The sequence below is a fragment of the Onychomys torridus genome, chromosome 19, assembly GCF_903995425.1.
Source record: "Onychomys torridus chromosome 19, mOncTor1.1, whole genome shotgun sequence".
NCBI classification, from domain to species: domain Eukaryota; kingdom Metazoa; phylum Chordata; class Mammalia; order Rodentia; family Cricetidae; genus Onychomys; species Onychomys torridus.
The window spans coordinates 23,009,249-23,032,747 of record NC_050461.1 but is presented as its reverse complement, the minus strand read 5'-3'; the positions used below and the strand labels follow the sequence as shown (position 1 = coordinate 23,032,747).

Below are 23,499 nucleotides of genomic sequence, written 5' to 3'. Positions count from 1 at the left end.
GCCAAACAATCTTGCATTCTGACATTTATGGAGTAAGGACTTTTTTAAAATATATGAGCTCACAAAGAACACCACCAATAGCTATTTGCAGTAAATCAATGTAATCTGCATCACAATATATTCTCTCAATGAAGCAAAAAGATTCTGTTTAATTACCTCCCACTGTTCCCTGTTACTGTTTCATGGAACAAGTATTTTTCAGCAACAGTTTACTTTTTTCAAAAATGCATCTCCAAAAATGGGAAAGCAGTTGGTCAATACAGACAACTGAGGAATCAACATAATTGGGGCAACTGACAAGATGTTCTACTGTTCTGAAATAATTTGCCAGGTGATTGATTTTATTTTAACTCAACTGATTTGTGAACAATTCCACCAAAAAATAATTTTATATACTTTCTCTCATTTCCATTCAATGTGCTCTATAAATGAAACACAATTTGCTTGGGTTTAATTTCAATTTTCCTTTTTTGTTTATGAGTGGTTTTCATGACTTTGTATAATTAAAGTGTGTTGTAAGCAATCTATACTGATCAAGGCATAGGGCTTAGCAAGATGCCTAAAGTATTCCTTCTGTAATATCCTACAACTTAAATAGCTATAGCCTAAAGACTCGAAAGCATGGATTTAGGGAGTCTGTTATATAATATTATGTACTTAACATATTCCAAATCTTTAATACTTTTTAAAAATATGATTTTAATGTTAGTAAAATATGTCATCACCTGGGAGTAATGCAGCACAATGAATAAATATTCATTAAAAAACAATAATTTTGTATATGTTAGATGTTTCCTTCAAGTGTCTTAAAAATATCTGTACTCAAAGAAAAGAGCCTTTTAAGTTTTTATTAATTTTGCCAACCTCTCAAGCCCATATCTTGGCAATCACTAACTGGCCAATATGCCTCCTATCATCTCAGAAGAACATGCTTTTGTCCCGACTAATGTGACGGTAAAAAATATTTAATCTGCCTGGCTTATGATGAGTAAATTTAAACCTTTCCACAAGTTCATTAACCTATTTGCACTGCCATGCCTTTAGGTTGCCAATTTTCTATTAAGAATTTTTTCCTCCTTCCTTCGCTCCCTATGTCCCTCTCCTGGCTCTTTCTCACCCTGCTTACCTCTATCAGTCCATTTATCCTTTCTTTCTCTCATCACTGCTTGACCTTACCTGGATTTTTCAGTTTTCTTGACTTTATGTCAAAGACACCACATAAGATCGAAACCAAAGAATGTATTCAACCTTTCCTAACATTCCATTTTCAGAAATCATCTTTCTTACCTCAGCAGACAAGCTGTAACATTTACATTAAATAAGAAGTAACAACGAGCTTAAAACAACCTCTGCTTGGTAAGTGACTCAAGTCTATGAACTCATAAAAGTACAACATGGTAGCACCTAATGATGGAAAAGTCTATGTTGTGCTTCATTAGAATGGTGGCTTTTCCTACCTCATAGAGACTCATTTGTCTCAAATATAGAACAGAGAGATCACTGCTAAGTGCTATTTAAACTTGGCATTGCAGGTCATGTTATTAGATCATGTTATTATCAAATTAATTGTTTCCACCTGAATATTTCCAAGCTAAATTTAAATATTTCTTGCAAATCTTTTGTTTTTCTGAGAAAAGTAAAACTTAAAGTATGATCAATGAAAAGAATTGTTCTAATCATCTCTTATTCTCTTTTCAATATCAATTCACAAGAGCTCACAAAAACTATAGTTACTGAAAAAGGACCATTAGAGTAACTGGTAAGAGATACAGATGAAAGCTATAGGAAACTAGAATTCTGTCCCTGCTAATCAGAAGCAAATTTTACACAAAGTCAGCCTCTAATCCTATCATAGGTCAACTGTCCTCACAATCAGCCTGATTAGTAAGTGAAATCCTTTTGACATTGTTCAGAAAGAAAGGCATCCAGAATGCAGGGGTGGGCAATGCCCAGGGGAAATGCTAACAGACTGATATGCAAGTAAATCCATTACAAGGCACCAAATCTACTAAGGGTGTTTTTAAAATCTAATTTATGAGAGCATTATCACTTTTTTCTGTCACTTAAAACTGAGCCAAGCTTTGTGAATGTAGTTAAAATTGTTTCCTATTTGCACATAAGATAATGAGAAATCCAATATATAGCATCAGTAGAATGAACTGTATTTACAATTAATTATCTATGAAAACAGACTCTATTAGATGAAAAAATAAAGATGTTGCTCAGCTGAAATGTAATCTAAGGCACAATATGGCGCCATTTTTATTTTATGGCTGCCTTGGGCCCCAATGTTACGCTGTCTTACATAATAGGATGACAGTGGGCATTGACTGTTTGCAACAGGTTACTTTACTGTCTACTAACTATTATTGGAAGAATTATCTAAACTATCATAGTATAAGTTGGAGAGTTTTTTGTATGCTATCTACTGATTGCTAAATTTATTTAAATTAAACTAAATTTTGTGTTTGAGTCTTTCTGTCTGAGAGATTAAACCAAAATCCTCATTTATGCTAAGGAAGTGTTCTATCACTAAAATCAGTAGCTCCCTGAATTTTAAATTACTGAGGTGTGTAAAAGAGTGTAACAAGACACAGGTGTGTAGAGCCTCATTATATGAACATTTTATTTTGGGTTTCTTCATCATTGAACAGCTAATTTTCTTTCACTTCTACAAGATTGTGGAGTATGCATTAAATATCAATATATAAGTAATTATGATTAGTTAATTATAAATTTTTGCTTAAAAATTCCTGTTATCTTTATTTATTGACATAAATGACACTGTAACAACTTTTTGTTGGAAAAAAAATTTTTGTATTTTTGATCAGAAAACAGGATGCCTCCCAAACATATATAAATACATGAAAACCAGATTTGAATATTGAGTAAAATAAAAATTTTATTTATATAGTACATTATTAAATGTCAATTCACAATACCTCACACAATATTGATTTTAAACTCACTAACAACACCTATAAATTGCCACACATATTCATTTTATATAAAGATAGATACAATTATTTAAAAAACATACTTACATTCATTTCCTGTGTTTAAATACATTAAAGTTCAGTTAAGTTTCATAGTTGAAGTTGCTTATGATGAAAGAGAATTCTGATAATCACTTTACCCTTACATATAAGACAATGGTTTCTTTCATATTGGTCAAAGTACTACAATGCTTTGTAGCTGAATTTATGCCTGATGACATGATATGTAATCATATTTTAAAAATACACAATGGATATATTTTACTATGAAAAAATAGATCCGAACAACTGATAGGAATGGCTGATAAAGAATATTAACCCCATGAACATTTTTATCACTATATTTACAAAAAATAATAGGGTTTCTTTATATGACTACAAATATAGATCCTCAAGTAGAAGGTAATCTATATTTTGTGATACACTAGCCTTGAATTCATTTTTATGGCACACAGAATTTGTCAAATCATGTTGTGAATAATAGTAACATTGAATTTTAAACATAACCTCTCATTATAAACCTATACAATGTATCTAAAATATTTATTTCATATCCATCATTTATTTCAGAAAATCTCTCCACATAATCTTGTATTTGGAAGATTAAAAAAAAACCATGATGATGGCTTATAAAATAAAACCCATTTCAAGGTTCCATAACAGTTATCACTAGAAGATGATCCCAACATGATTTTAGGCTTTGAACTCCAGTTCTTTTTATTATCACCATGGAGCACTATTTATGAAATGAATAAATGAGATATTTTAAAATGGATACATTGAAAAACAGACTACAGAGATGATTCTTGTGAATGAAAGGTAGTGTAATTTCTATGGGATGGGTTAGTTAATGTGTCATCACAGAGGTAAAACCAAGCTAGTGCCCTTGTGAGCAATCCAAATTACAACACTAGTCATGCTACATCAGGTCTCACTGTCAACTGCCTCGTTTCATTTAACATGTAATATTGCTTCTCTTTCTGCTCTGTTTGAGTTCTCATCTGGTGATCAGATGAGATGAAACCATGCTTGATATCTGCAAACCTGCCTCTATTTTTTTTTTTATTCTGAGTCTTGTTTTGGGGTGTGGCATGTTGGCACACGTGTGTGTGTGTGTGTGTGTGTGTGTGTGTGTGTGTGTGTGTGCACTGTGTGCACAGAGATGAAAGGGGGACTTTGGCATCCTGCTCCACCACTCTGCCTTATTTCTTTGAGATATGGTCTCTGCTTGAACCCGGAGATAAGCTGGCAGCCAGCAAGTACCAGATTCCCTTCTGTCTTCACACCTCACAGCACTGGGGTTACAGGAGCAGGAGGCCATACTTAGCATTTACATGAATGCTAGGGATTTTATCTCAGTTTGCATACTTGTGCAGCCAGCTCTTACTCACTTAGTTTTCTCTGCAGTTCCCAAGTTATTCTTTAGGATGGAATACTTAAGACATATCTTACTCAGTACATTGTTAGGGAACATCATTAGGGATCCCTTCCTGCATGCCTCCTTCTATCCTTCAACTCAGCTTTGACTGAAATCTATTGAATTACATCCTGTTATTCTGTCTACATACATGAAAACTTACCAAAGAACCTCTTCAAAGGAGATGCTTTTATGAAAATATTTGCCATTCTGACAAAGATAAATTTTCATGTTGGAATAGGCATTGAAGATAAAAATGAGCTACAGATTTTTTTAAAGTAAATTTCTTTATTTTCCAAGATTATAGCTTCTGAAAACTGGCATTTCATCTTTTGATTATAACCAGTTTGTCAACAAAAATGCATCAAGATACATTATACAATCACTTCTTTTTTATTCCTGCAAGTCTCAGTTAAGTGATAGTTTTAAATAAAAGCAATCATACATGTTCTGTACTTATATGTATTTATAATTTGTTTAAATTTGCATGAAGCCTATATTGTCCCTTTTTAACAATTTAGGTCTATGAAGCTGTTAACAAACTACCGAATTAAATCCTCTCCTACAGCACCATTGGCAATACACATACTCAGCTAAAATTTAAAGTCTGCCATTCAGATGACCCAGTTGTACCAATGTCTACTAGGATTAATGTATGCAGAAAGGACTAGACATATGATGTTTCTAGACATGCAATGCTCCTATTCCCCCACCCTACCCATCTCTTCTTTCTCTGCAGCCAGGAGCCTGAAGTGATCATGTAACCTCACAAGACAAAAAGGAAGAACCTGAGCTTTAGAATTGATGGCCAAAACCAAAGCTGGGCAAGCAACTTAGGCCACTTCAAAAACATGAGATCACTAATACTCATTTATATGCTCCTCAAAAATTATTTTAGTTATTTTTTATTTATTATTATTTTTGGTGTGTGTGTATGCGTGTGTGTGTGTGTGTGTGTGTGTGTGTGTGTGTGTGTGTGTGTATGTGAAGGCATACATGGGGGTCTGTTATCTCCTTCTACTATGTGAGTCCCAGGTATCAAACTCAGGTCATCAAGTTGATAGCAGGAATCTTACCCAATGAGCCCTCTTGCCAGCACAAGCCACCATATTTTGGCGACTTAGCCTTCACTATCATATAAGATGTGGCAAAACACCACATGCAGAATGAAGCAGAAGTCTACAGTATGAAATAATGTTTTATTTTTACATATTTGTAAGAAATGAACCCTGTGTGAAAAGCAGACAACTCAAGTGTTTCATCAACAGTCATGGCATTAGGACTGGATTATTTATATCAAGTTCCAATTGATCTTGAACTGATGAGAAAAACATGGTGGCTTCCTAGGACTTAAGTTCTCAGGAGCAAGCCAATGTACTTAATAGTGCTACCAATGTGCTTATATTATAGTTTTTCTAAGGCTTACAAGTTAAAAAAAGTGTGTGTGGGGGAATATCTCAATAAGAAATTTGACACCAAGGCTGGAGAAATGGCTCAGCAGTTAAGGGCACCACTGGCTTGCTCTTCCAGAGGACAGAGGTTCAATTCTGAGCACCCACATGGTGGCTCACAAATTTCCTATAATTCTAGGTCCAGGGAATCCAACACCCTCTTCTTGTATTTATGACCACCAGGCAAACACATGGTACACAGGTGAAATATCCATAAAATAAAATAAAAATTTTCAAAAAAGAAACAAGATTTCAATAAAAAAAACAAAAAAAAACTCAATACTTGAATGGGACAAACAAAAAGCACAATGAAAAAACGGAATAAGAAGCCTTATCTTTGATAAACACTTCAAACAATACTATCATGGAAAACATGGAGAAGCTTTTTGGAGTGAAATCATTATCATCATAATCATCATCATCACCCTCATCCTGAAAAAAAAAAGCAAAAATTAATTCAAATTTGAGTAAATAGATGATCATCTTTAGAGCCTGGAAATTCCATATAGAGTGTGGTCTAGAGGGAAACAGTTTTAAAAATTTTAGAGGTTCAGACAGCCTGTCTCCTGACAAATTAAAAACAAAATGGAACAAAATTAATGGCAATAAAAACAGAGATTGAAATAGAATTGTGATTTTTCAATGACAGGCCTTGACAACTGTCTGAATAAAGGTTCTGATATCCTTAAAATAATATAATAATCAATCCTAAATAAAGTTCACTAAATACATGTAAGAATTTTAGAGACCATGCTACATAATTTGATTCAATTTATAAAAATGGATCTAATTCATTGATGAGGCATACCATCATTTCCCCTCAATAGAATTTGTTGAAAATTCATTAAAAGGAGGGCAGAAATGAAAGGAGAGGAACAGAAAGTATATGCAAATACAGATGACAGGGTATTCTGTTACCAGGATCAGTCTCCATAGCACTCTACAGAGCACACAGAATCAAACTGTCATCGTATAATATTTCTCAGTATACATTTATTGATGTCAAAGTGGATTATGATTGGTGTGAAATCTATTTCCCATATATTTTATACACATACCCAATTCTGATTCTAGTGGATGCTGTGTTATAATGCATGAGTAATCCAGACTCAATAACACAAAAAAAGGGTAACACATGCAACGCCACATTCGAGTACATACCAGCCATGAAGTTTAATGCTTAGAAATCTACACGTCCACTGTCAAAACGACACCGGCAAAAGAAACTGAACGAAGATGGACATGGTAATTAATACACTTTAATATATATTATTGTTTTAAAATATACTACTCAAGTAAAGAGAAACAAAAGAATAACTTAAATTGAAATAATGTGGAAAGATGAAGTATTGCATTTAAAAATAAAATCAGAGATAAAACAAGTTTATTATTTCATACATTTCTAGGAAGCGTAGTCAATGATATCAGATATAAAATAGAAACAAATACTAGATATGAAGAGACAGATTGGGAAGTGCCAGGTAATGTTTATATATGTAAATTAGATATTTACCTTGGCAAGGAAATAGTATGAAGTATGATAAATAACAATAATAATGAGGATGATGATAAATATCTATTCTATGGTGATGGGTAATTTTATGTGTCTATTAGAATGGGCTGTGTATAAAGTATAACTTCTGAATGTGTCAGTAAGTTTATTCCCAGAAGACACTGACATTGCTATTTTGAGGTGACAGATTAAGAGAAGTTCCCTGCCTACATGGGAAGGCATAACACAATTCCTAAGAGCCTGAGTGAAACTGTAAAGGAAGAGATGATTCTATTCATTCTGTCTGCTCAAGTTTGAATGCCAGTCTCCTGCTGCCATCCATGTTCCTTGTCCTTAAGCTTTCAGAGCTGGACTTCAGGCCCTACCATCAGTTCCCCTGCATTCAAGTTTTCAAACTATACCATAAGCTTCACTTGGCGCAGCTTGTAAACAGCAAAGCATAGACCTCTCAGCCTCAATCATCATACAAGAAATACTTTCTAACAAACCTCATGCTTTTCTGTGTTTATACATAAATTTAAGTGTATCAGTGGTTGGGTTTCTCTAACAATCTCTAACATACTTGTACATGCACACACACACACACACACACACACACACACACACACAAATATACATTTAGTATGCTACTTGACAGTGAGTAAAAAACTAATGATTATATATATGTTCATTGTTTCAAACAAGTTAACTTTGTGGTAGGAACTGATGCATATTTGGTTAGACATGTTAACACAATAAAACTATTCATTTAGCATCATTTATTAAAGCAATCTGAGTTTCTGAAAGTAATAGAACAACCGAAAAGCACATAAATAGGAGAAAAAAACCATACTGTGGTATATAAAATACATCAAAATTTAATTAAATTCCTCAGTTTTTACATGAATTACATGGAAAAGTGGTACAAAATGGGTTAGTTCACTATTGAAGTGTTATCTTTTCATAGTCACAAATATCTCATCTCTATGTAGATTTATTTATACAAAAGTATACACATGCATGTGTGGATGAAAAACAAATTTTCCAATAACAGCAACAATAATTGTCTTTCTTCAGTTGGATTATGAGCTGTTTATATTTTCCATCTTTACAACTTCATGCATTTTTTCCAGTTTTCCACAATTCACATACTTTTATTATGAGAAGAAATGATAAAAAAAGAACATTTTATAAGCCTAGTCAATTTTATGAACCCCCTTCAACATAATATTGTATCTCATTGGAATAAGAATCAATAATTCTAAAAAAAGAACATTTCTAGAGCTGTGAGTTAAATTTTTAAAATTGCATTAATAGTTTTGTTTCTAAGGAATTATTTCACTTAGTGACAAAATAAGCACCTTCTGGCTCTGTGTGAAGAACTTTGCTAATTCCCAGGGCCGCAGGGGTGCATTCAGCAACAGTGGAAGCCACACACAGCATCCATTTCCTTGAACCATGCTTTTTCTTAGTTAGTGGTGTAAACAGTTGGGCATGATTCCAAGATCATAGTGTAGCACTCAATGACAAGAGATGACTTAGCCCAACTAGACAGTAAGTGTGGCTTGCTTGATTTTTTTATAGTCAGAAATAGCTTATAAATCTGAGTTGCAGACAAAATTGAACGCAAGAGTGTCACACATTAAAATTTAGGAATCCCACCTCCACATACAGAAGAGGAAAGGGAAGAGTCTCCTACCCCAGACCCAACAGTTATATTCCTAAATGTTCTCCATGGTGGAAAAATAGGTATCAATAAGCTAGTCTGATGGCCAATGGCAGATCTGCTTTATAACTTCAATTGTAACCGTCTCTGTGACAACAAAATTGGCATCTATGAGACAAGATATTCCCTTGGAGAATTTTCATGAAAGAAATTAAATAGCAGCAGATGGCATGATATGAGCAAATTTTTTCTTGGTCCTCTGTCAAAAAATAATTGTAAGCAAGCACAATTTAAAAGTGTATGTGGGGGAAGAGGGGGTGGCAAATGTTATCAGCCATTAAACCCAAAGAGAAACTGAGTGACTGGCACACACTTACCTATATTTAAATTATAGACAGGATGAAGTGCATGTAGCACCCCTGACACATAGCTGATGATAAATCTAGATAAAAGGAGAGATGGGCAAATAGTCGTGCAGTCCATCAATCTCACCTACCAATGCCTCAGAGTGGATAACTGAGTTCGCCCTGTGCTCCATCTCTAATCCATTTGCCATCATTGGGATCTGTGAAAGTCAACCCAAATAATTTTCTCAACCTACCTACCTACCAACAAACCCAGTACTTTCCAAGGATACACCAAAGAAATGACATGTTCAAGCTGTCTGCATACCTTTTCATCCCCACATTTTCCACAAGAGTTTAAAGAATCCTCCAAAATATAAAGCAGATCGTGTCACTGACCTTTTTAAAATGCTCAAGTGGCTTCCCAGGGTCCTTAAAGTGGAAATAAAATAAAATAAAATAAGCTGCAGAATCATGCCCCACGTCCTGGACTCCCTTCAGGATTTGGCCCTGCAGAACTCTGAGCTCATCTTTTCTTCTTGCCCTGACACTTCAAAGAAGCCTGCTTTTGAAGGATTCAATGCCCGGGACCTCACATTCCCCTCTGCTGGAGGTTCTTCCTTCCTAGAGCGAAGTTTCCTCTATCTTTAACTTTTCTAACATCCCCTATTTAGATTCAAAGTTAATTTTCAGGGAGGTCTTCCTTGAGCACCCAAGAAAAAGCAGATCTCTAGAACTACTTCATTTCACCCTACTTAATTCATAGTACCTGTTAGCTGATATTTCCAGGCTCATAATACAGTTTTATTAATAATAGAGAGCCTGACTTTCTTGTTCAAAATTTTGACTCCCTGCCAATAACTGTACAAATTAAATCTACAATAAATGTTTTTATTGAAAATAAGTTTTCCCATACAACATATTCAGATTAAGGTTTCCCTTCCTCATACTCCTTCCAGTTTCTCCCTACCTCCACTTCCATCTTGATCCACCTCCTTTCAGTCTCTTCTCAGAAAATAAACAGGCATCTAAAAAATAATAATAAAATAAGAAAAAAAAAACACAACCAAATTAGAATATGATAAAACAAAGAAGAAAGGGAACCAAAAAAAGTAGAAGAAACATATATAAATGCAGACATACACCAGGCAGTGGTGGCGCATGCTTTTAATCCCTGCACTAGGAGGGCAGAGGCAGGCAGACCTCTGTGAGTTCAAGGCCAGCCTGGTCTACAGAGCGAGATACAGGACAGGCACCAAAACAACACCGAGAAACCCTGTCTCAAAAAACAAACAAACAAAAAATGTAGACACACACTATACATTTGCACCCAGAGGAATCTCATGCAAATACAAAACAGGAAGCCATCATATATATGCAAAGAACATGAAAGGTAACGAAAATAAAATAGCACTGACTTAACATTGTGAACTTAAGACCCTCTGAAGATGCCAGAGATGCCACTGGGTTTGTTTTGTGTTGGCCATCTATTGCTGAACATGGGGCATACCCAAGGTTGGTTTGCTTAGAGAAAACTAATTTGTCATTTGTAAGTGGCTACCAGTTAGACACAACTTCTGGATCAGAGATGGGGCTGTGTGTTCAGTTCTCCATTCGCTCTAGGAACCGATCTAATGGAGACCTGTGCAGGCTCTGTGCATGCTGCCACAGTCTCCTTGAGTTCCTATGTGCATCAGTTCTGTTGTGTCTCGAAGGTCTTGTTTCCTCAGCGTCCTCCATCCCCTCGGGCTCATAGAATCTATCTTCCTCCTCTTCCACAGTGTTCCTGGAGTTCTCAGTTTGAGAGCCTTAGGAATAGCCTGGGTTGTTTGGAGGTCCCCATGGCACACCTTGGCCAAGAACATGATTATATGTAACCCATTCCTGGAATGGAAAGGTTTATTTGGAGACAAAAGATGTCCAATTGGAGCTCTGTATTCCCCATTATTTGGTGATTTCAATTAGCTCTCCTTCATATATATGTATATTTCCAGACACTTCTCTTGATTGGGTTTCCATAAGACCCCTCAAGTGGGTCTTCAATTTTAGCTGTTCCTCCCTGTATTCCCTCCTTCACCCCCTATTCCCTCCCATGCTCCATTTTATCCTCTATTCTAGTGAACCCCTCTTGTCCATCCATGAATCCGTATTATATTTTCCCTTCCCAAGATGATCCTTCCCTCCCTACTAATCTTTTACCTATGTGGTTTTAAAAATTGTAGCTTGCTTATCAATAACTTAACAGCTAACATTCACATTTAAGGGAGTATATCCTGAGTCTGTGTTACCTCACTTAGGATGATTTGTTTTTTAGTTCCATTCATTTACCTGTGAGTTTCATGATTTCCTTTTTTTTTTTTTTTTAATGGCTGAGTAACATTCCATTACATCAAAATAAAACATATTCTTCATTGGAAATTAACAGCTTCAGCAACTGATGGACATCTACGTTGTTTCTAATTTCTGGATTTTATAAATACAGCAGCAATGGATATGGTTGATTAAGTTTCTCTGTGGTAGGATGAAGTGTTCTTTGAGTATATGCCCAAGAGTAGTGTAGCTGGATCCTGAGTTCAATCATTTCCCACACTGTGGAACCACCACACTGATTTCCATTATGGCTGTGCAAGTTTACACTCCCACTAGGAATGGATTATTTTCTCTTGCTCTAAATCCTTGCCGACATGGGCTGTCAATTATTTTATTGTTCTTGGCCATTATGACTGGTGTAAGATGAAAATTTAAAGTTGTTTTGGTTTGCATTTTTCTGATGACTAACGATGTTGAACAGTTCTTTAAATGTTTCTCAGCCAAAGTTTCCTCCTTTTTTTTTTGTTTTTGTTTTTGTTTTTGTTCTTCGAGACAGGGTTTCTCTGTGCTGTTTTGGTGCCTGTCCTGGATCTCACTCTGTAGACCAGGCTGGCCTTGAAGTCACAGAGATCCACCTGGCTCTGCCTCCAGAGTGCAGGGATTAAAGGCGTGCGCCACCACTGCCTGGATCTATGCTCTGCTTTTTAATTGGGTTATTTGTTTTCTTGATGTCTAGTTCTTTTTTTATTATTTTTCTTTCTTTTTTTTTTTTAGTGCTTTATATATTTTGGATATTAGCCATCTATCAAATAAATGTGTAGCTGGCCACCATGGTGTCCTTTGCCATACAGAAGCTTTTCAATTTCATGAGGTCCCATTGAATAATTTACAACAAATCTCTTTTGAAAGAATTACAAAGTCATTCTTTTAAAAAAGATGTCTAATTATGCAACAATAATTTTAGATGTTATAATACTGAGCCTAAAGAGCCAAGAATGTTAGAATCTCGTAATTCATTATACTTGTCTTTTTAGACAATAGTGGTAATATATATAAAACAAGCATTGAACTTTTTGTTTCTTCTCTCCCTCCATCAATTGAAAAATTGGAGTCAAAGAATTTAAGGGCTTTCAGTGCTTGGCTGAGACCAAAGTAGGGATGCTTTCAGCATCTTTAATGGCTACACTCTTGGTTAGCTCATTTGGCATCATAGGGCATACACATGTTATCACCGGTGGGTTGTTGTTGTTTTTTTTTTTTTTTTAATTCTTCCATAGACGTTCCCATCATCCTCCCATAATTTCTAGCCCTCTTTGGACATTCCTGTGAACACTAGCCCCTGAAATATCCTGTTCCAACATCAGCTCCCATGGCTTCTGATTAGAAAGTTAGCTAAAGTTGCTTCATCCAATTGTATCTTACTCACTAACAATCTGAGCTGTAATGACCTTTGCCCCGGATGGAAACCCACAAGGCAAATCTGGACCCCTGAGACAGTAGAACTCCCCATAATATCTCTATTATCTCCAAAGCTTTCCCACTGGACTACACTTGGCATCATACTCATGCTTAGGCTCCTCTGGTTTCTAGACCAGACTCCTCTGTTTCATTCAGATTTTCCTAGGAACATCCCCTAATCAATTACAATTGTGTAAATGGTCATCTCTGGAATTATGAAATGAAACATGAAAATAGCATCAAAATGCTTATTATTGTCAGTTATGGTTTCAAAATAGCACATAACTGTTGGATTTGGCAAATAAAAACAGAACTTCACAGAAAGATGCCAAATGGGAATGGACATGCCAATGATACAAGACTGAGGGGAAGATGGAAAAACCCTACCATGAAGGAAAGATACTTTATGAGTGTTTCATGCAAAGGTGACAAGAAAGTCAATGAGCAATGTCTATTCAAAGAAATATCTTGGTTTTATGACAAATATTTCCAAATGAATGGACATTTACATGTTTTAAATTAAATGAAATTTTAAGGAAAAGTAAAATGCCACCTAAAACTTGACCATCAACAAGAAAATGACTTTGAAATCCTCAGTAATAAATTTCCATACTGCAATTTCCTATTCAGGTAACAACTAATGCAAGTGAACCAGCCATTCAGGCATGAAAAGTATCCAGGGTACATTTTATATGCACCCTGACTCGTGGAGTTCTGACTATGTATTCCATTAAAAGAAGAGAATACATAAAGCAAACACAAGGCAAATCTGGCCATCTAAAGCAGAAACCAAGTGGCTTGAGAAGAACTAGAAAGCACTCAACTGGTGTTTCTATGGATGTTGGCTCTGAATCAGACCTGCAAAGCAGCCAGCTCAGCTACAACTAATTAAAAAGATGCAATCCAGGATCTATAAGAAGCAACTACACTGCATTCCAGGAAACGTTTCTTTGTTTGTTTTCATTCACTCTTATCTGTTCTTCTCTCCCTTCCTTCCCTACTCCCCCACATCTTCCTCCTACTCCATGCCTTCTCCTTCTCATCCTTTCACAGCTCACTCACTCTTCCTCTTAGTTTCCTCCAGATCTCTTTCAAGAGTGGATATTGAACCCACATCTTGTCCATGCTGGGCAAGCACCCTGTCATTGGCCTATACCTATGAAAATTAGTATTTCTGAAAGAGAATTTGGAAGTGAATTGGTGGATGGATAAATTCAAAATAACAAAACCAGGCATTAACAAAAGGAAACAAAGCATAATGAAAAAAATGTGTATGATACAAATTCAAATGTAATGCTTCAAAATTATAATAACAATGCTAAACTTAGCCAAACACATTTTTGTTGGTACAACAGAGGCTAGAAAGGATGCAATTGGTAGCTTCAATGAGCCAAACTCTCAAATCTTATAGTGGAAAATTAATAGAAAATGTCAGCAATTGAAAATTTAAGCAGTAGCAATGTAATCCCACTGTTTAAATATATAAAGCAACAGTGAATAGAAATAGCTGAAAGAGTTGAATATGGTTTCTTAAGGATGGGAATAGGACCTGTGTTTGTGTATGGACATAAATTTAGTCATGTCATGCTAAAAAAAGAGAAGGGAAGAACTTTGGGCCATTCATATCTGATCAAATGTTCAAGCACTTAACATGTATTGATTGACATCACTGGAACAGGTAAAATATTTCCCATCACAGGTGCCTAATTCAAGAGTCACTATTGAAAGGCACTAATTAACAGAGATAAACTTTTAAATAATGTTATCTGGGGAAAAAAAAACCTTCCAAAAGAACAGCAAAAAAGAGCTAACATTTGTCACTTGCTAACTATTGACATGTTATACATGTCACTTAATTCTCATAATATCTTGAATGCATAGTAGCCCTCAAATTATACAGGAGAAAATACACATTTTGAAAATATCAAACCCCTACAAACAGAATGTGACTACACCAATATTTTGCTTTCTGTTGAGAATACTTACTTCACAAAAATCCAAATGTCTTCCCCACATTGTAAGAATCAAGTAGGTGATGTCTCATGGAGAAACTGAGCTTCATTGACCTGGAAACCAAATCTTTGCTGGCTAGCTAACACAGTACTAGAAGGTTTCATGCACATTACCAGAGGGGAAATATAAGCATCTATTAGCTGTGAACTCTACATGCTACACTAATGACTGCACTGTTAAGAAAATTATTCCCTGGTTCAATAGAGGCTTGAACATCATGAGCATAACTAACCATTTTCTAATTGGATTTAAGACTAGCTCCCCAAGATAAAACCCATAGGTGAAATGATTATCAGACTAAGAACCTATGGTTAGACAGGTGAGGCCCTAGGAGAGAACCTACTACTATCATTCTGCTAAAGGGACATAATATTTATGCAACTCCCAATGACATCATTAAACCCATTAATTAAGGCATCTATCAATCACAACAAAGATATTTCTGTTTGAAGTAGATGATGATCAACGGTGAGACCTATAAACTGACCAAGGTGCAAAGAATAAGAGACTGCAGGCATTTCAAACCTAAAAGGACATATATACACTGCATCCTACCCGCTCTGCCTCAAAGACTCAGAGATCATCAGAGAAGGAGGTTACAAAGGGTGTAAGAGGCAGAGATGGTGGGTGACTGCAGGTCAACAACTGTCTCTTCTGGTCACAGCAGGGCAGCTACACGTATGAACTCACAGTTGTGACAATATGCACAGACCTGTGCAAGCCAAAGCCAGATCAAATCCCAACATGTAGGGGTCATTGAGCATGAAGTCCCACACCTGTCTGAGGAATTCTCAGCAAGTGTTAGCTGCTGGGAGAGCAGGGATGAGTTTTCTCTAAGAGGGTAGCACCTGATACATTGATCTTACTCCAGTTGGAGTCTATACATCCAATAATATTTAGGCAGCACAAACTGGACTTGATGGGAATAAAGGGGGCAAGCACAAGCTGAGTGAGAAAGGAGGAAATGGATCTGGGAAAACTCGGGTAAGGGCAGATGAATATGATCGAAACTCATTGCCGGAAGTCCCAAGACTGACCATTTTTAAAAAGTCCAAAGGGCTTGGAGTTCTATATTTTCTGCTTATCTTGTAGGAATTTCCCTGCCTACTATCGTTGAAATGGAAACAAATCTCATATATGCAAAGTTGATTTTTTTTTGGGGGGGGGGGCTGTCATGGCAGCTATTCCAAAGCACTGACCTCTTCTCAAAAACAACCATAGAGTAAAGAGTGGCATGAAAAGACAGGCAAGTGCTGCTCAGAAGGGAGTTTTCTGTTGGGAAATAAGATAGAACAGCACAGGCCCAACTTTGGCAGAAAAAAAGCAATGTCTGAGAAACAGGCATGCATCTAAGTTTCTTAAGTGTCCCTTTAGATGCAGATCCAACCAATTTATAGAGCTCCCATTTAACGGTAGTGGTCTTTATGTTTTTACAATTCCTTCTACATATTAATTGTAATGAAGATGGACCTACAATTTATCAGCCAATGCTTGGTGTGTTAACGGTTGAAAATGAGACTGAACATATTCTGTTATTTAATACAATTAAAAAATAAAGTTGCAAAAATATAAATGTATCCAAGTACGGACATAATTTACTTCAGAGTCTATAATCTTTCCCAGGTTTTACAGCTGTATGGAGATAATACAAATGTAATAACTCCAGCAGAAGTGGATCACTTTCCAACTTGAACATACTGAACACATGCTGTTAAGGTCAATTAAGGTGGAGGAGAGAGCAAGTACGACCTACTTAATGGATACCATGTTACTGAGCTTGAAGACAAACAGTGATACAAAATTTCATTTCCCAAAGTGTTCTTGTTGCTTGTTTTAGAAGCTTATATCCTTGTTTTCTAATTTTCCTTAAAACATCTTTATTAGACTTCTGTATTTAACTATTCTTACTCTTCAGGACCTCTTGTTCTTTTGATATGTGAGGACTTAAAGATGACCCAGGGAATATCCCAAATTATTTGGAGAATGGATATTCTTCTTGATAAATAATGATACTTGATTAAGTTGCCCCCTTCTTAAAACCTAATTTCTTTCATTTTATAAACAATTGCCACCAGAAAAGTGCAAAAAAGAAATGGTAAAATTTTTTATGTAATCATCATTTTTAATATTACTCCAAGCTTTGAGTACATACAATAGGGATCACATGTGAAACATTTCTACAGAAAATTTGGATGATCTTAAATAAGGAAACTGATGGAGTAACTTTGTGATTAGCATTTCTCTTTTCAACTACACACAGACCAGCTCAAAGACAGAGACCTGCCAACTGTTTGAAAATTTGATTTTTCTCTGTCATATCCCACCTGACTATTCACAGCAATCAAATGATCTGACTACCAAACTATGGATGCTTTATTGAAAACTAATTCTACTGGAGACTGTATCTTAATCATAATTAGGAGAAAAAAAACTAATTTTCATTTGGGCATTCAAAAATATATCCCATTGATAATAAAAGTGTAATTAAGTACTAGAACTTTAATGGCAAATGAGTCTGAAAAGATGCTCCTGCCAAATCCTTTACAATACCAGCTACAGTTTATGTTGCTCGTGTACATATGAGTATAGGTATAACCACTTGGGACTGGACAACCTCTCAGAAGGCTCCTTCCTGGAGAAGACTGAATATCCCCCTCTTAGGGTCCTGTAGCTCTTTGTCAAGGATGGAAGCTTGTGAGATCTCCTCCATCCACACTGGGATATCAATTGGTATTGTCACTGTGCAGGTCTTGTCTAGGCATTGTCAAGATTTCCTGGTACAGTTCTCTGTCATATCTATAGAAGACACTATCTCATAACAGATGTCCAAGTTTTCTGTTCTTACAATCTTTGTAACCTCTCTTCTGAGTTGTTCTATGAACCTGGAACATCACTGTTGTATTGTGACACCACAATCAGTTGTTCAAATTTCAACTAGACTACAGAGCAGAAGAAAGAGGTTAGGGTGGAGTGAGCCCAGAAAAGGCTTCTGAGAAGAGAAAATGTTTAAGGTAAAACTTCAGGGATGGATGAAAGCAAGAAAATGCACTCTGGCTTCATGTAAAATTGCACGTTTTGAAATGATATGATACAACCCAGAAATCACCTATAATTAGCAACAGGGAGTATTTCTGAGTACCTGTTTATATACTAACCACACTACAATATGAATTTAATATTAATATAATAATATTGAAAAGTAACAACTTCTATTCTTACCTTTTTATGAAGAAAGGTTTGGAAGAATTATAAACCTTTGTAAACCAAAAGGAATTTAAAATTGATCTTGGATGAGCTGATTTTTCAAACATGGCTTTTAACTAATATACTGATTTTCTTATGTCTAGTAAGGTAGAAAATGGCACATGCGTCTAGTATCATCAACTACTAATGAGTCACTTTTACCCACAGGTTAAAGACCAGCTCAAGCACCACAGTGAGACTGAGTTTCAAAAAATGTTAAAAAATATAATAAAAATTCAAATGATGAAGTGGTAAAAAGAAAAGATATCAAATTCATGATGTCAGAAATTTCTGAGGAACATGACTTGTTCATAAAGACATAATAATCATCAACAGGTTTTAAGGCAAGGCATGAACAGGACACTATAATGTACAGCAGAAAGTAGAGAGAGCACCAAGTGCAGATGAAGAATGAAAGACAAATTCTGTGGAGAGATTTTTGGGAGGTAGAGTCAAACCAATGTGTCTACTTAGATAAGAACAGCTAAAGAGACAAGGGAGATGCCCTCTTGGCTTCAGGAACAAGGTACTTTGGAGCTCAGTAGGGACTTTGAGATATGAATGAGGCATTCCTATGGCAACTATGGAAATCTTCAAAATCAGTGAAATTCAAAATTCCTGATGTGAATGTTTTAAAGGTGAAATAAAGGAAGTCAGAGAGGGTACAGCAACAAAGGGGCATCAGGCTATGGCAACTCAAGGTGGGGAATCACTGAAGTTTCCAATTAGTTTTAGGGTTTCAAAATATTTTATTAGCCCATGTCAATGGTATATTGTGATGGGTTTCACCACAACATCATCCTTGTCTGTACTCTATCTTGTTCAGATTCACCCTCATTACTCTCTTTATCATGCGCGCACACACACACACACACACACACACACACACACACACACACACACGAGGAATCCAGAGGAAAAGGCATGTGAGGGTAGCATTTAGTGGGAATGGAAAACATCTAGTCTAAAAAACTATGTAGAAGGGGGAGGCACTGCTAAAGAAACAGAGTCCTGTAGCAAGATTAATTGGGAGAATTTGGTGACCCAAAGAGAGAAGAGCCTGGGAGAAGTCATCCAATAGGGGAAATGAGAAAATGGGGTGGGGGCAGGGCTTTGGAGGAAAGGAGAGGGAGGTGAGTACGGAAGAAGATGGGAGTAAGGTAAAGGGGAATGGTTGGGTGGAATTGATCTGATGGGGAAAGTGAGAAAAAGTGGTTCTCCTTAAGGAGACAGGGTAAATACAGGTGGAGGGGGGAAGTAACTTATATGGATGGCTGAACAAGCCACAGGAATCATTCTGTTAACAACCCCTAAAACCTGTAATATACACAGTTCATTGTATGAATGTACATATCTTATGCACAGTTTATGAAAAACTTTTATTAGAATGTTCTGAGCTGGCCGCGCTCCCTCCAAGAACCAAAGATCAACTAACAAAACAAAACAAAAATAAACAAAACAAAACAAAAAAAACCCTAAAAATCCTTTCTCAAGGTGTGGCCATGGCTTTCAATGAGACTCCCAAATCACACAGCCTGTTGCTTTTTAAAAAACCGGACCAGCCACCCCTGGGCTGGAACTGACTTGAATATCCCTTCCCTGAGGACAGGTTATCAAACAAGGTACCATAGAAGCTTCTAAAGGAGAGAAGCAAACAAAAGTCCTACCCAGTTATGACATTTATGAACCACATTAAGGATCAGCAAGACACAATAACCTTACTTGTGCAGTATTAGCACACACACTTTGGCAATAACCAACTTCTCTCTAATTGTCACACTCAACAAGAAGGGTATCATGCCTGCAACTGTAAACTTAGGTAACTCTTCAGTGCTAGTGGAGAAGAGCCTACAGCCACTTATTTATGGAACCATCATAATCCTTAACAACAATCTGTAAACATCTGTCCTTATACTCAGTAAGCATAGTCTTCACCCTCACCAAAAAATGTGTCTTTACAAAAGCTGAAGACCACTACACAAAACCACAACCAATCAAGCTGTTGAGCTGTGGCGCTCAATCCCAATGGATACATTTATAATACCACATCTTAGGCTCAGGGAACATTGTAGAAAAAAGTAGGGGAATGATTTTAGGAGTCAAAGTTTCAGGGATGTTGCTGTATGACTGTGTCTCCTAGTAACACCAGAAGCTATGTTATAAAGTCTCACCTGCATGACCAAACATGAACTGAACAAGCAGAACACCAACAAACTGGCCAAACTCAATGGGCGAAAAGCCCATAGGCTTCAAGCCTAGGCAAAGAACTACAGGCAATTGAGTAAAACTGGAAGATGTGGTCCAGCCCAGGGTAGAACACAACAATTGGTTGTCTAATGTAGAACAGTCAGTCATGAAAACATACATACAGATTAAATTTGGAATTTATATGTATATACTAATGCATAACTGCTCATAATAACAACTGATGAAAAAAAAAAGAGGCCACAAATTTGAAGGTAAGTAGGGAGAGGTATAAAGAAAAGCTTAGAGAGAAGAAAAGAAAGGGAAGAAACATTGTGATTAAATTATAGCCTGGATTAAATTATACGGAGGATTCTCTCTAGCCAGGTTGTCTCTAGGGGAAAGTCATTTCAATAAAGTAATTCCATACCATAGGTTTACTCTACAGACTCCAAAACCATGCACAGCCCTTTGTGGTGACTCATTGTCTACTATTTGATAGCGTAAGATAATCTGGTTTATTGAACACAAAAGAAAGTAAAATACTTTGGTACATTTTACAACTTAAAAATTTAGATGTAGTTTCTTGTATAATATTTTCAAAATGAGTTATAAACATGAAATCTTGTTAATTCCTAACTCACTGTTTGTTCACTTTCATTTCCTAAATATTCAAAAAAGTATCATTCCTTTCTTGAATTGCTCTAGTCATTGTTTTTGTATCTTTGTCTTTGTTTTTATTTTTGTACCACAAAGTCAATGACCTGACAAAAAAGTCAAGGAAGCACATGATGTCTAGGAGGTGGTTGACCATAACACATAAAGCCATTTGAAATTCTGAAGTTCATTCCCAAGAATATTGGCAGAGTTAAACTGAAATCAAGCTGAGAAACTGTAATGTTCAGATTCTTAAATATTTAATTATTTAATTTTATATAGAATATGTAAGAAAACGAGTGCACTATATCTCAAAATTCATAATTTAAGTTAGTCATGAAAATAAAAGGGTATTCGGGTCAGCACAATGGTTAAGTGGGTAAAGGCACTTGCTGCTAATCCTGAGAAACCAGAGTTCCATTTCCTGGATCCATAGTTTGGAAGGAAAGAACTGGCTTCTGAAAATGATCCTCTGACCTCCATATACATGTGTAGCATGTGTACACACAAACACATGCACACACATATCCACATCCACATACAAAATAAATTATATGTATATATATGTATATACACACACACACATATATATATATATTCTATATAAAAAAGAATTAAAATAAGAGCTGAGAAATGTAGAAATTACCATGCCACTTAATAGACAGTGTAGGATATTGCTCAGTAAAATACACACTATTCTAAAGCTGTATTTTTCTCAAACTTCCCCAGAAAGAACTGAAATTAACAACATTTTATGAAGATATAACTTTTTATTAAATTTTAATACGATGAAAACTTTTATAATATTTATTGCTATGAAAAAAATTAAAGTATCAGGATGAGGTTACCAAAATTTCCAAGTGACTAATTTCATCAATGACAAAACGCTCCAGTTCTATATTAATTCTCAAAAGCACATATTGTTCACATCAAGAAAAGCTATAGTACTTATTGACAACTTTAAGAGATATTTAAAGAATATTTTTCTGTTTTGTTTTTGGTGTTTAAAAATGTCTCAATACTTGCATTGTTCTATGGAACAATTCATTTATCAAGATTTTTTTTAAAATCAGATTAAATTGCAAAATATTTTGTGGAGACCAGATGACAATAAAAATGCTGTAAAATCAGAGACAACTAGCCAGAAAATTGCTGTGTAAAATTTTAATGATGAAAAGTTGGTGTAATCATTTAACTAATTGTTCTCTATAACCAATTGACTTCTAGGGGGCTAATAGGGATTCAGTGAATGCAACTTTTTCTTCTAAAGAAAAAATATATATCTGTTTTAAATGTTAAATATATTCTAATTTTTTATTTATGTTACATTTTTAAAACTTTCCCTTATTCAAACATGTGTTCACTCCCAGGTCTTTGCATTTTTTATTCTCTTTATCCTGAACTTTCTTTTCCTCAGTATCCACAGAGTTCCCATCCTCACTTAACTCAGGGTGTTTAAATGTGACTTTATCAGCATCACAAGCTTTGACTACTCTGAATGCAACTGAACCTCCTGCCTTCAAGTGCCTCAACATGTTATACATTGGTTTATGGTGTCTCTCTGGGAAAGAATATTGTTTCAATAAAAGCAGTGACTTGGTTTTGGGCACTAGCCATAACTCCCATAACTAGAGTTTAACAGGAAAAAGGAAGAAAAGCTATTGAATGAGTTAATGTTATATTTTAAAATCTAGAGATGGAAACATGGTTTGTTTACTTCAGAAAACAAGAGTCAGGGAAATTGAATTTCACTTTGTGTATTATCCACATTGTCTTGACTATTTATTTACAGTGTAATATTCCAACATTGGATCCGGTTAGTTTCTTGGACTCTTATAAGATTTAAAATAGGCAGTAGAAACCAGATACAGCCTCTAATAGGTAGCAAAACTTTCATTTGTCATTCTTCAACCAATAGGACCAATAACTATCATACAACATAAAGGAATAGACGGCCTACACTAAAAAAGGTTCTGTCTCTAAAAGATTATAAGTTCTCTGGTATTTTGCTCTTTAGAGCCAAAGGGGAGGAAAAACACAAAATCCAAAACAGAGACACATAAATTAAAGAGGAAAACTACCATTTCTTCACTAAATATATATTTACAACAATATTATGATTACATATGTAGTTTTTGTTTTTATGGGAAAAGAAAACAGAAAATAGGTCCTGGCAAATGAATCTTGTAATCACAAGGTGTCCAATAGAGAAAGGAAGCCAAATCTTGGAGATGGGAAGAGAATGTCTCCATCAGCACACTTGAGCAT

General features: G+C 35.6%; 1 protein-coding gene across 3 annotated transcripts in view; it reads right to left on the bottom strand.

Annotated features, from left to right (window-relative positions):
- The window catches only part of Nkain2 (sodium/potassium transporting ATPase interacting 2), a 1,137,884-nt gene that overhangs the window by 1,049,230 nt on the left and 65,155 nt on the right, over window positions 1-23,499 (bottom strand). Inside the window, exons 1-2 of one of the 3 annotated variants that reach the window (XM_036168795.1) lie at window positions 10,337-10,394; window positions 9,766-9,798 (exon numbers count right to left, since the gene is read on the bottom strand). The exons of the other annotated variants lie outside the window; for them this stretch is intronic. Coding sequence (XP_036024688.1) covers window positions 9,766-9,798; window positions 10,337-10,348 — 45 coding nt within the window. The 5' untranslated portion in view covers window positions 10,349-10,394. Of the gene's footprint in view, window positions 1-9,765; window positions 9,799-10,336; window positions 10,395-23,499 lie in introns of those variants that run through there. 3 annotated transcript variants of the gene reach the window in all.